The sequence below is a fragment of the Acipenser ruthenus genome, chromosome 5 (genome assembly GCF_902713425.1).
Source record: "Acipenser ruthenus chromosome 5, fAciRut3.2 maternal haplotype, whole genome shotgun sequence".
NCBI lineage: Eukaryota > Metazoa > Chordata > Actinopteri > Acipenseriformes > Acipenseridae > Acipenser > Acipenser ruthenus.
The window spans coordinates 19,655,671-19,673,080 of NC_081193.1; the positions used below are offsets into that span (position 1 = coordinate 19,655,671).

At 44.9% G+C, this 17,410-nt stretch overlaps 1 protein-coding gene across 2 annotated transcripts in view; it reads right to left on the reverse strand.

Annotated features, from left to right (window-relative positions):
- Positions 1–670: 670 nt before the first annotated feature.
- LOC117402526 (XK-related protein 6-like) overlaps positions 671–17,410 on the reverse strand; it is a 115,652-nt gene continuing 98,912 nt past the window's right edge. For both annotated transcript variants that reach the window (XM_059023768.1, XM_034003761.2), the window contains one exon: positions 671–4,113. In XM_059023768.1, the coding sequence (XP_058879751.1) occupies positions 3,137–4,113 (977 nt within the window). In that variant the 3' untranslated portion in view covers positions 671–3,136. The remainder of the gene's footprint in view (positions 4,114–17,410) is intronic.

Below are 17,410 nucleotides of genomic sequence, written 5' to 3' on the forward strand. Positions count from 1 at the left end.
GGTTTGCAAGTCTTGTTAGATTTGGGGTTAACAGTATTTTAGCTTTTAGATTTTAATTCAATAAATCTTACAAACGTTGCCATGTAGCAATTACAAAATGAATCTAAGTGAAAAATGATTACAATCCTAATCACCAGGCAAGCAATGTAATACATATGAACATATATTTCATATTTACTCTTAAATGTAGTTGTGCTACGTAGTAAAAATGCCTAACTTGTTTGCAAACATTATAACTCTAGTGTCACTCCAGTGTTGACACACTACACTACCATAAAATATTGTGCTCTCTTCTGAATTAATCTGAATAAATATCTGTTTTCAAAAATACATTTTCTGGAAAAGGAATGGAATGTATATATATTTTGTATGTACAATTTGATGTGCTTCTTGGTCTGTATATTTGTTTTTAAAGCCCACTTCTGTGTTTCATGTATAGAAACCCTAGTTAAGACAGATGTCCTTGGGATAGGGCCCTTTCTACTGTACATACTATTGAAGACATAAATCCACTGAATACACTTGCATGCACTGACAGAGATGTTGCTTTTCACACGTACACAACACAGACACAAAGGGTTCTAAAGCGCAGTTGCACTGTCTGCATTTATAAATATTTTTGAAACATGGACCTGTACTTTTTTGTTCTTTTAATACGGCTGCGGATGTGTTTTTTTTTTTTTTTTTTTTTTTTTTAATTATTTTTATCATTACTGTAAAAGCTGCACGCGTCACAGCTAATAAGATCAGCTTTGGTTTCGTAAACTAAAAAGAAATAATCTGTAAATGATACCAACTGACATGTTTATTATAGCAGCCTTATTATTATTATTATTATTATTATTATTATTATTATTATTATTATTATTATTGGTAGTAGTAGTAGTATTGGTGTAATGCCAGGCACAACATTTTATAGCTAATATATACAGCATAATACGAATTCCTTACCCATTAGTGTAAACTGGGCCCTTAGAAATTATAACAACACACATTATGCCAAATCAGTCATTTAATAAAGAACACATTTTAAGAATTCTGATGCATTTTTGGGAACAGTTATTCGGAGTCACCTTTTTGTACACAGGCTACAAAAGGAACCACGTTTACTCTAGGGTAATCTATCCAAACATTTGACAACACAGCAATTTAGAAACTGATACTGACCACTAGTAAAGCAAGCAAGACAATGAGCAACCGTCAAACACATAATATACAGTATGGGTGATGATAATGTTAGCACCAATTGTGTTAGCTTTGGCAAATCCTCACTACCATTCACTACCTGCAGAGGTCACTTTAATCTCAGAAATAGATCTAATCCACAGAGACCAAAAGTAACAGTTGTAACCTAAAAACTACTGTCATGAGTAGTACTTAAAAAGGGTTTCGTACCCATAAAACCAAGCAGAAGATGGGCTAAATAACCCTCCAGTGTAAGGTTTCAAGCTACTGTTGTGTTTTGTTCTACACCAACCTGCCCTCTCCTATAATGTCACAGTCATGGAAAAATACGTTCTCACATTTAAATGTATTTTTGACTTAAGAGTAGGGTATGAGTGTTTGAGAACACAGATGTCTGAGCCGCTTCCACCATACTCTACTGGGAATAATATTATGGAAACACCTTAACAAAGTAAATTCCTGCTATGGCTTCCTGTTCAAGCTAGTTTTCATTTACCATATACACAGTTTTGTTTTGTTTTTTTTGGTTGGTGTTGAGTGGACTCTTGTCAAATCACCACCCCAAGTTCACGAGATGGAGAGGTTAGCTTCAGAGAGCCATGCCATTCATCACTATAGCTGTGGACTGTGAAGTCTTGTTTGCCATTCAGATGAACTGCCACTGAAGTCCAAAACTTTTAATAAAATGTTATATTATTCTAGTTCCTTTTAGCCCCTTAATCTTTTTGATTAAAGACAATCAGTCTTTGATAATCTGGATGGTGATGTCTTGGCCAGATCATCAGCGAATGTCTTCCGGCTCTTGATCAGTCTCTTTTTGGAACAGATTTCAGCTTTCACCACTTCAGCAGCAGAGCCATACAGTGTGGGCTGCACTCCTATTGCAGAGTACCCCATTTCTAAGGTAAGATTTTTATTTTTTTTGTATTTGTTTTATATTTATTACTTTATTATATTTGTATATATTTATATGCTTCCTGAGCCAGTTTTGAGACAACATTTAATGCACATTACTAAAAGGTTTTTCCATAACTTTTCCCAGTACTGTCGAGTACAACAGTTTGTGCAAGTATGTGCTTTCTTCTGTACAAAGTGGACGTGCTTGTCTACCAGACTGACCTGTTCTCCAATTCAGTGTTGTTATGAGTTTATAAAACGGGGGGAAAAAAACAGAGCAAAGTTCTTGCTTCTCATTGTAACTTTCTCACAGGTCCCTTATTTTTTTTTGTTTACACCACAACCCACTTGTCTCACGTGCAGCACAGAACGTGAGTGTGATGATCAGGGAGGATTCCTATACCTGGAGCACAGGAAGTGAACAGGGACAAGAAATTAACTACTCCATTAAATCACGGTTATTACCCTTTTTAGTTCAATTGAGTCAGTCTGTGTAACATAATCATAATGCAACACTAGAGGGGGCTAGCCTCAGTTGTGGTGGTTTGGAGGTTTGCTAACTGCTCAAATGACAAGTTAGCAAAGTACTTTTCAGTCCTCCACCATTCCCAGGATGCTATACGGCTGCTACGTTAGAATATAAAACACCTGGGTGAAGACACCTCTCTCCACCACATGGCGAAGCATAGAATTTAAATACCATTATATCTTGTGTGTAGAAAAATGAAGAGAAAAACAAATTTTTGTTTCTTTTCGTACATACAAAACATATTCTTATATACACAGAGTAACCAGAAAAAAACAAAGCTTATATGCAGGTTTTAAAAAATATTTCTGTCTGTTTTTTTTGTTTGTGTTAGTTTTTATATTTTTCATTGTCTTATGAACTATGACAGTGTAACATGAAAATAAAGGTCCCTTTCTTTAGTTGAAGAACCAAAAAAAAGCAACAAACAAAAGCAAAAAAAAGAAAACCCAGAAAACAAATAAAACAAACAAAAATGAGTTATAATTGAGAAACAGACAGAGGGATAGAAAAAGAAAGAAACCGCCTTCAAAGTGAAGACTCGTACTGAAGAAGCTCATAGAGCAAGGGTCCGTCTCTGTACCTGATCCCTACTGCTGCGGGGGTGATGTACTGAAGGATGTTGATAGTCCTCCTCAGCCTACGGTCCACAAAGTGGGCATCCCAGGCTGGGTAGCGCTTCCTTGGCATGTCGATTTTGATGAGTGGACCCTCGAGGTGGTAGGGCCTTCCCATGGGGGTGGTTGGCACCGTTGGTCTCACCTGGAAAACAGGCAGGCAGGTGTCGGCTGTCAGGTCCTCTTCTTCCTCCTGCTGCTCCCCGGTGGAGCCTCCTCTGCTTCGCGTAGCCTGGGATCCCCTAGGCCCCGGGGTGGGAGCCATGAGCTCAGCTTCGGGAGGCAAAGGCAACCCCCAGAGAAGCTCAGCACAGCAAGAACTAGCCAGGATCGTTGCCCGGGGGGCCGTGTGGTGGAGCACTCCATAGTAGAGGAGCATGAAGACCACCCCTGTGGCAAAGCTGAGTAACACGCCGCACAAGGCAGGCAATGCGTAAGAGTCAGTGGCAGCAGGGTCCCTGTAGAAATACCACAGAAACGTCAAGGCGGCGTTCTCGGTGAGCACCACTAGGTAGTAAGCCACCATGCGGTATCGGGTCCTACCTTCCTTGACGTTGAACCAACAGAAGATATAAACGATACCCACCACCATGTTGAAGAGGACCTCCTCCCACTTGGACATGCAAAAGTCAGTGCCCCCGTGGATGATCCAGAAAGCCATGGCGCACCAGTGGATCACCACAAAGATCCCGAAATAGAGATGGAAGATAGAGGCGAAAAGGGCAAAGGAAAGCACCCGGGAGGAGATGGTAAACAGGCGCCAGAAGATGTGGATCAGGGCGCCCCGATAGCTCATGCTTTTCTTGTCGTCCCGCGAGTCCCTCAGGAGCTTGTGGTAGGACGCCAGCACCCAGGCCAGGGAGAACAAGGAGGCCAATGAGGACATGCCTGCAGTGGAAGAAACCAGAGAAAGATAGAGAAAAAGCAAGGTTAAAAGGCTCCTAAGGCACTGTTAAAAACAAAAAGTATCAGTGTGGAGTAGTGGTTAGGGCTCTGGACTCTTGACCGTAGGGTCGTGGGTTCAGTCCCAGGTGGGGGACACTGCTGCTGTACCCTTGAGCAAGGTACTTTACCTAGATTGCTCCAGTAAAAACTCAACTGTATAAAGGGTAATTGTATGTAAAAAATAATGTGATATCTTGTAACAATTGTAAGTCGCCCTGGATAAGGGTGTTGGCTAAGAAATAAATAAATAAATAAATAAATCATCTTATTGAGCTTCTTGAAGTGCTACAGTCAACAGGTAATACAGGTGCTACGGTCAACAGGTAATACAGACTCCCCTTCCTAGATGTAGTAGTAACTCAGGAATTTATAATGCCAATCTGGGTTCTATTTTTGAGACCCAAGTGGCACAGGACAACACAGTCCATTCAACCAGGAAGCTCCAAAGGCAGGTCTGCCTTCTACTGGTGTAACAAAAACCAGCATTTGAAAGATCAACCCACCCGAAGGTAGTCATATCAGACAAAATGCAACATCAAGTAATTGAGTTGGTGTCCTTTTGAGCCATCGACAGTGCCACCTGGTTTGTACTTCTAGAATATACAATTTAGCTCAACTGAAAATAACCTGTAGTTTAACAATTTCTCATATACAACTGTACAAAAGTACAAAAGTATTTATTATTTCTCCCTCTTGCAGTAACACTCATAACAACTCAACATCACTTCCTTTAAGATAACATTAACACAACTGTCCCATTTTTATCACATAGTATTACCCTACCCCATTACGGTTAATGAAATAAAATAATTCAAATCCGCAACGTACCATTTAAAAACTCAGTGGTTGTCTAACAAACACATTTTATCAGTACTGATCATAAGACCTTCAAAAAAGCATCTTCCTTTACAATGCAGTCTTATTTGCAAACCAAACTCCATTCTCAAGTAAATTATAAACAAACCTAGGGTTACCATGTGGTTCCAGATTAACCGGACGCTGTGAGACAGAACAGGCCTCCCAGCGACAGCGTGTGGAAGCGACATCGTGTGAGAAGTACGAGTGGACAAGTACAACGCAGTTAGAAGCAGAAAGGAGGAATTACATCTTTAAATTTGGAGTTGCTTTAATCAGAAAACATTGCAGCTTAAAGCCTTGCAGCTGCATGTATTTTTCTGATAAGATGAAACTTGGAGCAGCGGATTCAAATCCTGCGGCGTTCTGGGACACAGGGGAGGAGCGGAGCACGCAGCACAAACACAAACAAAGGCAGACAGGCTTCCCAGCGACAGCGTGTGGAAGCGACATCGTGTGAGAAGTACGAGTGGACAACTACAACACAGTTAGAAGCAGTTTGAAAGCAGGCTGACAGTTGCAGAAGCTACACAAAAAAACAAAAAAAAAACAAAAGGTCTTCAAGTCAGTAATCTGTGACAACTGCATGATGTGGGAAATCCGAGAAAACCCAACAGAGCTCAACCAAGTTTGTGTAAAGTGCCGCACGATCCAGGACTTGCTTCAGCGATTAAGCCTGCTAGAAAAGGAGCTGGAGGAAATGAGACAGCAACAGGAGCCTGAGGAGCTGACACACCCACAATTCATGGAAGTCTGCACCCCTAGCAGACTGAAAGCCACTAGGGAGATGGAAGAGAGTCAAAACAGCTGCGTTCAAATAGGCAGAAGCAGGGAAAAAAAGAAACTTCGTCAAACGCAACCACCAGAAATCCAGACATCCAACAAATTTGAGCCACTTCAACATTTAGATGACCAAAACCAACATCAAGAGAATGAAAGAAACACCCAGGACCCTATAAACAGTGCTGGCCAGGCAGCAAAAAGAAGGGAGGTCATGATTGTCGGGGACTCCATACTGAGAAACACAGCAAGTTCAGTTCGCAGTTTGGACCCCCTTACCACAACAGTGTGCTGCCTTCCAGGAGCCTCAGTCAAGCACATCACTTAGAATGTGGACAGGCTCCTAGAATGAACAGGAGACGACCCGGTAGTAGTCGTCCACATTGGTACAAACAACATTGGTAGAGACAGGCCAAGATCCCTGCAAAACAAATTCAGAGAGCTAGGAAGGAAATTAAAAGACAAGACCAAAACTGTGGTCTTTTCTGGGATACTGCCGGCGCCTTGCAAAGGACCATATGGACAGCTGGAAATACAAAATCAAAATGCATGGCTGAAATCGTGGTGTACACAGGAAGGCTTCACCTTTCTTGAACATTGGAGCACTTTCTACAACAAGGACTATCTATACAGGTGGGACGGACTGCACTTAAACAGAAAGGGAACCAATCTACTCGGAGAAAGGATCCTTCAGGCGGTCCAGAAGCATTTAAACTAGAAAGGAAGGGGGGAGAAAACAAAAAAACAGAAGGGAGACTACATCAAAACAAGGGCAACAACTCAGGAAAGACCACTATTAAATGTATTTATCTTAATGCTAGAAGTCTCAGAAACAAAATGTTAGAACTTGAAGCTACTGCACTAACAAGTAACTACGATGTGATAGGTGTTACAGAAACTTGGTTGTCTGAGAGTGATGGAGATGAATATAATATTAGTGGGTACACACTATATAGGAAAGACAGGCAGGACAGAAGAGGCGGAGGGGTAGCGCTATACAGAAGAAATAGTCTTGAAGCCCAGGTGTTAAATCAGGACAAAGAAAACAATGCAGAATCAATATGGGTCAGAATAATGGACACAAATTCAAAAGGCATAATAATAGGAGCATGCTATAGACCGCCAAATTCAGACGTTGAGCAAAATAATCTGTTGTACAATGACATTCGAAATTCGTGTAGAAAAGGAGAAGCCATACTAATGGGGGATTTCAACTTTCCCTGTATAAAATGGGAAAACCCGATGGGGGGCACGACAGACGAAATTGAAATGGTGGAAATGACAAATGACTGCTTCCTAACGCAATTTGTCGAGGCACCGACAAGAGGGGAGGCATGCCTTGACTTAGTCTTTTCAAGTAATGAAGACAGAATAACTAAAACAGAGATCAGAGAGCCATTGGCAAACTCAGACCACAACATGGTCTCATTTGAAATATTTTTAAAACCCCAAAAGTAATAACTAAAGCTAAGGTTTACAATTTTAGAAAAGCAAACTACGAAGGTATGAAACAGAGACTAATAGAAGTAGATTGGTGTAAAATAGAGAAAACATCCACAGAAAAAGGATGGCTGTTTTTTAAAAATGTAGTACTAGAGGCACAAAACAATTACATCCCAAAAGTAGACAAATCTAAATGTAAAACAAAATGGTTTAATAGATCAATTAAAAAAAAATATTCAGCGAAAAAAGAGTTTATTAAAAGAGACCAAAAACAAAGCACACAGAAAGAGTACTTGGAACGGCAAACACAAGTCAAAAAGGAAGTTAGAAAGGCCAAGAGAGAGATAGAAATCAATATTGCTAAGGGGGCTAAAATCAATTCTAAAATGTTTTTTCAATATTATAACAGCAAGAGAACATTCAAAGAGGAGGTTAAATGTCTAAGAGACACAAATGGCAAAATCATAGATGAAGAAAAAAAAATAGCAAATATATTAAATGATTACTTTTCACAGGTTTTTACAAAGGAGGACACGGACAACATGCCCCACATGTCGACCTGTTCCTATCCAATTTTAAATAACTTTAGCATAACAGAGGCAGAAGTGTTAAAGGGACTAGGAGCTCTTAAAATAAACAAATCCCCTGGGCCAGATGAGATCCTCCCAATAGTACTCAAAGAAATGAAAGAAGTTATTTACAAACCACTAACCAAGATCATGCAACAGTCTCTTGACACAGGGGTTGTACCGACAGACTGGAAAATAGCAAACGTAATACCGATCCACAAAAAGGGAGACAAAACCGAACCAGGTAACTACAGACCAGTAAGCCTGACTTCTATTATATGTAAACTTATGGAAACTATAATAAGATCCATAATGGAACATTACCTATATGGTAACAATACCTTGGGAGACAGCCAGCATGGTTTTAGGAAAGGGAGATCATGTCTAACTAACCTACTTGACTTTTTTGAGGATGCAACATTGAAAATGGATAACTGCAAAGCATACGACATGGTCTATTTAGATTTCCAGAAAGCTTTTGACAAAGTCCCGCATAAAAGATTAATTCTCAAACTGAACGCAGTAGGGATTCAAGGAAATGCATGCACATGGATTAGGGAGTGGTTAACAGGTAGAAAACAGAAAGTACTGATGATAAAATGGAGTGAGGTAACCAGTGGTGTACCACAGGGATCAGTATTAGGTTCTCTGCTATTCCTAATCTACATTAATGATTTAGATTCTGGTAGAGTAAGCAAACTCGCTAAATTTGCAGACGACACAAAAATAGGAGGAGAGGAAAACACTGTTGAAGCAGCAAAGGTCATTCAAAATGATCTAGACAGCATTCAGAATTGGGCAGACACATGGCAAATGAAATTTAATAGAGAAAAGTGTAAAGTATTGCATGCGGGCAATAAAAATGTGCATTATAAATATCATATGGGAGATAGTGAAATTGAAGAAGGAATCTATGAAAATGACCTAGGAGTTTATGTTGACTCAGAAATGTCTTCATCTAGACAATGTCGGGAAGCTATAAAAAAAGCTAACAAGATGCTCGGATATATTATGAGAAGTGTTGAATTTAAATCAAGGGAAGTAATGTTAAAACTCTACAATGCATTAGTATGACCTCACCTAGAATATTGTGTTCAGTTCCGGTCACCTCGTTACAAAAAGGATATTGCTGCTCTAGAAAGAGTGCAAAGAAGAGCAACCAGAATTATCCCGGGTTTAAAAGGCATGTCGTATGCAGACAGGCTAAAAGAATTGAATCTATTCAGTCTTGAACAAAGAAGACTATGCAGCGATCTGATTCAAACATTCCAAATCCTAAAAGGTATAGACAGTGTCAACCCAGGGGACTTCTTTGACTTGAAAAAAGAAACAAGGACCAGGGGTCACAAATGGAGATTAGATAAAGGGGCATTCAGAACAGAAAATAGGAGGCACTTTTTTTACACAGAGAATTGCGAGGGTCTGGAACCAACTCCCCAGTAATGTTGTTGAAGCTGACACCCTGGGATCCTTCAAGAAGCTGCTTGATGAGATTCTGGGATCAATAAGCTACTAACAACCAAATGAGCAAGATGGGCTGAATAGCCTCCTCTCGTTTTGTAAACTTTCTTATGTTCTTATGTTCTTAGAACAGGATTTCAAACTTGCCCCTAAATTGAAATAAATGAATGTGTAAATTAACCATCCTTAGCTACAATTAATAATGGTGCTTAAATACCCGCATGCTCGTCAAATAATTGTATTATACTAAGAATGAATTTCAGCCAGTCACTATTTTTTTCTGTTTGTTAAAATTCAATCGCCCATATTATTCTGCAAATACAATCGCATCATCATCTCGTTGCTCTATCGATAGATTAGCTATTCGTTCATTAAGATCTGATCAGAAGCAGCTGATCAGTGTGAATTGTTTGCTGCGCCCAAGCAATTCCACCACAGCAGGATTATTCTCAGCAAAGGAGGAGCTCATTTATACGTGAATTACTTTCAGTTTAGGGGGAATTTTGAAATCCCGGTCTGTCTCAAAGCGTCCGGTTAATCTGGAGACATATGGTAACCCTAAACAAACCATTAAATATACCCCCATTTCTATACATTCATAATGCAATAACCTGGTTTTTGAGAAACGTAAGAGCCTTTCCAAATTATTAAATTATTAAAACTATTATTTCAGGTAATTTGTGAATCTGTAAAGTCCCCTTTCCCAACTCCTTGTGTATAGAAACTAACCCCTCTAAATGTGTTTGCTCTGTGAGTCTACAGTGGTATAGGGATCAATTGCACTTTCATGCTAGCCTGTGTTCCTCAGTGTTGCAAAAGGGCGATGCATCACATGCTGTAAAATCCTGAGAAAATACGCTTTCCTCCAATACACCACCACAGAAAACACATCTGTGCAGCTACAGTACTTACTTACAGTACTGCTGCAGGATACTGGATGATGGTGAGTTTTTTATATCCTGGGTATCCTGGCTATTAAGGTAGTCCACTCTCTCAGATGATCCCTGGTTTTGGGTGTAGTCTTTTTCAGGGGTTCTCAACCGGGGGTCCGTGGCCCCGTAGGGGACCTTGAGAAGGTTTCAAGGGGTCCTCCAAAAATAAACCAGAGCATGTGTTATTTTTACTGCATGCTTATGACAAGCTGAAACCAAATAGCTTCAGCATGTCATAAGCATGCACAGAAATGAACACATTCTCAGGTTATGTAACACGTTCTCGGATTACGTATGGAGTAATAAAGCTATTTCAGCGGGAACATCACAGATTACAAAGCAGAGGAAAAATCGTTGGAAACACACACAATAAATAGCAGATATGGATACATTTTTAATTCAACCATCAGCATCAAAACAACAAACCCCACAGAATGATGATACAGAACTTCCTTCAACAAGTTCAACCGTAAGGGCTGACGAACAGCGAGGAGGTGGTGTTGTGAGTAAAAAACATAGCCGTCATTAACCCTACAAAATGAAGGAAATATGAAGACAGCTACTTGAATTTTGGTTTTATTTGTACTGGAAGTGGAGATATACCTCAACTGCAGTGTGTAATTTGTGCACAAGTACTCTCCAATGAATGTTTGAAACCTTCCAAATTACAGAGACATTTAATTACCAAGCATGAAATATATAAAAACAAGCAACATAATTTTTTTGATCGAAAGGCTAAGGAACTGCTTGGTAGGTATTAAAGCTGTATCAGTTGCTGAGGAGTTGATAATGCTGTGTGCCATTGAAATTGTAAAGGAAATGTTTGGAGAGCAGAAAGCCAAGAAACTGGCAAAAATACCAATGTCAAATAACACTGTCAAACGACGGATCGCTTTTAAATCAAGTCGAATCCCGTTCAAGTCGAAGATGACCACCAACATTAAGTATGGGATATTCCCTGCCCTAGAGGTAGGTAATACTGAGCTCTTTATATCAGAGCTGCCGAAGGCCCCTTCCTGTGATGACGCACTCGGTCCCGCCTACCGAGGGTACAGAACCGTCACTCACCGGAAGATCTCCCTCTTTTTCCTTCTCAAAAACGGTAAGGTAGGACCTCTGTGTCTAGAACTGAGCATGTTGATAGGAAGAGCCCTCGAGTCGATTCGGGTAGGTTGTAGTTCCTAGCATTTGTGCTGAAAGCTGGCTTGCCGTTTTCCTAGAATCAATGACTCTTGAAAAAGACCGAGTTTTTTGTCTTTCTGTCTTTCAGCAGCCCCCCTTGGTGGGCTGCTCTCTCTTTGCTGTCTGTTGTATGTGAGCGTCTGTCTGTGCAGCCACCCGCGAGTGAGTTGTCTTTTCCTATAGAGAGCTACACAAGGATTCTCCTCGGGGTTAGGCCTGCCATATCCCCGCTGTCGAGTGACCCAGCCACTCTCCCTTCCTTGGGGCTAGGTACTACCGTATCCCCGTCCGAGCGGAGTCGCCGGCCAAACCTGACCGCTGCGGTGTGTCGGTTCATGTGCGTTCGGTGTGCTCTCTCCCTCTCTCTCTCTCTCCTTTCCTTCCTTCTTATAAACTGTAATTTTTGCTTGACAAAAACTTCACCCACCGCGGCTTCGGCCTCTGTCCCCCCCGGTACACGCTGCGCACTGACCATGTGTGTGTGTTGACCACGCGGTCTGGGTACGCACTTTACGTAGCGTCCTCACCTTGGCCCTTGAGAGGGATGTGACTTGCAGCGTCTGCGAGGCTTTTCAGCCTAGGGTGAAAGAGGCTCGTCTGGAGAGAGCTAGAAAGGAGAGCTCTGCATCCTACGTGGTGGGGTCATCGGCAGCCTTTGGTTCCCCCGACGATGCGCCCCTGGACTCCCTACCTGACATCCCGAGTGCGCAGCGTAACCGCTCGCCGTCTCCAGCCGCAAAGTGGGTAAATGCTCTAAGCAGGCAAGGGACATTATGGACCTGAAGGCCCAGATGGCCTAGGTCCTGGAGCTATTGTCCAAACAGACCACAGCATCGGCCCCTGCCCAGGCTCCGCTGCAGCCCCAAGCACCATATCCCCCCTCCCCGCAGGGAGCGCAAGGAGGGTGGGAATGCTCGCCCCAACTGGCACAGGAGGACGTGCTGTCCATAGCCGCCTCCGGTGATGCAGCTTCATTCTCCTATGATATGCAGGTGGGGAACACCCTTACAGAGGAGGAACCCGGCTCTGAGTGTGTGTCAGAAGCCAATTCCACCCCGTTGCCAAGCTCGGTCTCGGCTCTTATGGAACGTGCTGCAGCGTTCCTGCAGGTTCCCTGAACATCGGCGGCACAGCCGCGCTGCTCCGTGTTCCGGACGCAGGTGCTGGCTCCCCGCCCGCAGTGTTTCACAGCCTTCCCATACTTTGTGGAGGAAGTGCGCTCCTCCTGGGATAGACCAGCTTCGGCCCCTAGTGTCTCCAAGCAGGCGTTACCGCTTTCCTCCTTGGAGGGCGCGGACAAGCTTGGCCTGGCGGGGTTTCCACCAATAGACTTCACCATCGGAGCCCTGGTGAGGGCCCCGCCGGTGGGGGGGCTCGCTAGAGACCCAGTGTGTCCTAACCCTCAGTGCAGGGTGACAGAGACGCATCTAAAGCGAGCGTACACAGCAGGGGCTCAGGCAACCCACTTGGCTAACACAGCGAGTGTGCTGACTGCGTATCTGGATGGAGTGTTGCACGAGGCCCCGCTCCCGGAGCCGGTGGCTTCGGAACTGCGTCTCCTGTCGGATACACTGCTGCAGATCTCCAGCCTGCAGGGGCAAGCCCTGGGCCGAAACCTGGCGGGATTAGTTGTGGCGCGTAGACAGCTGTGGCTGTCACAGGCCAGGGTCCCTGACGCAGATAAAGCTGCGCTGCTGGATGCGCCCATATCCCCGGGGCATACGTTTGGGCCAGCTGTGGAAGAGATTCTGCAGAAATCTCTTCGAGACCGAGAGGCTTCCCGTCAGGTGGCTGCGCTGCTCCCTCCCCTTGGCTGGCTCCCCAGACTCAAACTGTCACCAGAACGGTTCCAGTCCCTACAGCCCCACGGGGTGACCTAAGGCATCGCATTCAGGGTAACAGAGCCCAACCAGCAGGTAAAGGAAATGCAGGCCGTGGTCGATCCACGTACCAGCATCTCAGGGGTCGTCCTCAGGTCCAGCACGTTACACGCTTACCCCAAGCTGCTCAGCCCCAGCCCCAGCAGCCCCAGCAGGGCCCCTGAAGGCTGGCGGCCTCAGACCCCCTTTTCGGCACAACAGCTGCAATACTGGCGCACTTGCACCACAGATACCTGGGTACTCGCTACCGTGCAAACCGGCTATGCGCTTCAGTTTCACTCAGGACCTCCTCCCTTTCGGGGTGTTATAAACACCTTCATAACTGACCCCTCGCAGGCCTCGGTACTTCAAGAAGAAGTGGCCGCCTTGCTGCGCAAGCAAGCCATTCGTCGAGTAGACCGCATCTCCCAGGAGGAGGGGTACTACTCGAGATACTTTCTGGTACCAAAAAGAGATGGAGGGGATCGCCCCATCTAAGATCTGAGGCTCTTGGACAGGTTTCTGAAAGAAAGGAGGTTCCGAATGCTGACACACCATCACATCCTCCAGTCTGTCCGGCCGGGCGACTGGTTCACAAATGTGGACTTGCGGGACGCATACTTTCATATCCCCATTCGTCCAGAGTACAGGAAATACCTGCGGTTTTCCTTTCAAGGAAGTGCGTATGAGTTTGCTGTGTTGCCGTTCGGGCTCTCCCTAGCTCCGCGTACGTTTTCAAAGTGCGTAGACTGTACTGGCTGTATTGGCTCCCCTGCGGCTGCAGGGGATCAGAGTTTTGAAATATCTCGTCGACTGGTTGATTTGTTCCCTGTCTCGAGAGGGAGCTCTAGCCCACACGGCAATTGTGACAGAGCATCTGGTCAGACTGGGCTTAGCCTTGAACGATGCAAAGAGTCGGCTCGCACCAGTGCAATGCACCACATATTTGGGGCTCCGGCTGGACTCCAATGCAATGCGTGTATTATTATTATTATTATTTATTTCTTAGCAGACGCCCTTATCCAGGGCGACTTACAATCGTAAGCAAATACATTTCAAGTGTTACAATACAAGTAATACAATAAGAGCAAGAAATACAATAACTTTTGTTCAAGCAAAGTACAAGTGTGACAAACCACAATTAAATAATACAGCAGATAATAGTGATAGTTACATCAGGATATGATTAAATAGTGATAGTTACATCAGGATATGATTAAATAGTGATAGTTACATCAGGATGTGATTAAATACAAAGTACTACAGGTTAAACACTTGGCAGATTACAGTATTCTGAAGTACAGGATTAAATGCAGTAAAATGGGCAGCAGTGTGGAGTAGTGGTTAGGGCTCTGGACTCTTGACCGGAGGGTCGTGGGTTCAATCCCTGGTAGGGGACACTGCTGCTGTACCCTTGAGCAAGGTACTTTACCTAGATTACTCCAGTAAAAACCCAACTGTATAAATGGGCAATTGTATGTAAAAAATAATGTGATATCTTGTAACAATTGTAAGTCGCCCTGGATAAGGGCGTCTGCTAAGAAATAAATAATAATAATAATAATAATAATAAAATAGGGGGTAGATAAGAGCAAAATAAAGCACATTTACATGAAGGGTGATAGTGTCCTAGGATACAAACAGAGGAGTTCTACAGGTGCTGTTTGAAGAGGTGAGTCTTAAGGAGGCGCCGGAATGTGGTCAGGGACTGGGCAGTCCTGACATCTGTAGGAAGGTCATTCCACCACTGCGGAGCAAGGGTGGAGAAGGAGCGGGCTCTGGAGGCAGGGGAGCGTAGCGTAGGTAGAGCTAGTCTTCTAGTGCAGGCGGAGCGGAGAGGTCGAGTGGGGGTGTAGGGAGAGATGAGGGTCTGGAGGTAGCTGGGTGCAGTCTGGTCAAGGCATCTGTAGGCTAGTACAAGAGGCTTTGCATGCGCCCGCTGCAAGCGTGGCTCAATGTGTTTCATCTCAATGCCAAACGCGACAGACACCGCTGGTTGACTGTGTCTCGCACATGCTCAGCGGCCCTACACTGGTGGAGGGTTCCCTCTCACCTGCGCAGAGGGATGCAAATGGGAGTAATATTGAATTGCCAAGTGGTGACAACAGATGCCTCCAGCCATGGCTGGGGAGCAGTCTGACAGGTCAGGGGAGTCAGCGGATCCTGGCCGGACTGCTGGGCACCCCTGCACGTGAACATGCTGGAATTGGGCGGGGTTCCTGGCTCTCCAGCACTTTCTTCCAGTGCTGAGCGGTGCACATGTGCTGATCCGAATGGACAGCACACCATTAGTAGCGTATATCAACCACCAGGGAGGCCTTCGGTCTCCGGGGTTACATCGCATAACCTTCAGGCTATTAGTATGGGCCCAAGCCAACCTGCTGTCCCTGCAGGCGACGCACATTCTGGGAGTGGTGAACTTGGCAGCGAATCTCCTCTCCAGGAGAGGTCCGCATCCGTCAGAGTGGCGTCTCCACCCCCAGACGGTGGAGCGCATTTGGGAACAGTTCGGGAAGGTGCAGGTCGATCTGTTTGCTTCAGCGGAGACGACACATTGCCCCCTATGGTACACCCTCCATCGCTCAGGCGGTCCACTAGGCGTAGAGGCCCTAGCTCACGTTTGGCCCAAAGCGTTTTTGTACGTTTTTCCTCCTATACCGTTGCTCCTGGCTTTCCTGGAGAAAGTCTGGTCAGAGAAAGCGTCATTTCTTCTAGTGGCCCCCAGGTGGCCCAGGAGGATATGGTTTGCGACCCTGTGCCAGCTGCTGGACGGCCAGCCTTGGGAGAACCCGCTTTGCCTGGATCTCCTCACTCAGGCACAGGGCTCCCTTTGGCACCCGGATCCGGGTAGGTTCCAGTTGTGGGTCTGGCCCCTGAAAGGGACCGCTGGCTAGCCTTGGGGCTGTCGGACGCGGTTGTGAGCACTAAGCAGAACGCTAGGGCAGACTCCACTAGGTCAGTTTATACCTACAAGTGGAAGTGTTTTCAAGCCCGGTGTCTGGCTAGGAGCCATGACCCCGTTACTTGCCCGATGCCAGTTATATTGCAGTTCCTGCAGGAACTGTTTGATGCTGGAAGGTCTCCTTCCACGCTGAAAGTGTATCTGGCAGCTATATCTGCTTGTCATGCCCCCGTAGATTCTAGGTTTCCGGGTGCGCATTTTTTGGCTACGCGCTTTCTTAAAGGCGCACAGAGATTACATCCTCCTAGGAGGACTGTTCTTCCTGAGTGGAGCCTTAACATTGTACTGGAGGCTCTTACAAAGGCCCCGTTTGAGCCTTTAGACTCCATAGAGCTGAAGTACCTGTCTATGAAGACAGCCTTCCTTTTGGCTATCACCTCTGCTAAGCAGATCAGTGAGCTGCAGGCGCTGTCTGTCCACAGCTCCTGCATGCGTGTGTGGGAGGATGGAAGCAGAGTTTCGCTGCGCACCAACCCCGCTTTCCTCCCCAAGGTGATCACAGCTTTTCATGTTAACCACTCTATGGAACTTGGGTCTTTTCTCCCGCCACCATTTACTTCACAGGAGGATGAGAAACTAAATTTCCTCTGCCCAGTGCGGGCACTGAGGTATTATGAACTTAAGACGAAAGCTTTGCGTAAATCGGATCAGCTTTTTGTTTGTTATGGTACACAGACCTTGGGACAGCCCCTCTCTAAGCAGCATCTGTCGCACTGGATTGCAGACACGGTGTTGACTGCATATGATGGTGCTGGGTTACCCCCACCTGGCAGAGTAGCTGCGCATTCGACTAGAGGGTTGGCTACATCGGGGGCCTTTTTAGGGGCGCTTCGATGCCTGAGATTTGTACTGTGGCTAGCTGGGCTATGCCGCATACTTTCACCAGATTCTACCGCGCTAATGTGGTAGATCCTGCTGTGCCATCTGTGGGCACAAGGGTCCTTGAGGGTGTAAGTTCACACCGCTAACCTCTAGGTTAGACAGCGCTTGTGCGTCCCTCATATGCTGCCATTCCTTCTCCCTCACGACAGCTCTGGTATACATTATCCCATACTTAATGTTGGTGGTCGTCTTCAACTTGAAAGGGAACGTTAGGTTACTTACCGTAACCCTGGTTCCCTGAAAGAAAAGACGACCACCAACCATGAGGTCACTCCGGTCGCCCTCACGGGTTCGGTGGAAAAAGAGGGAGATCTT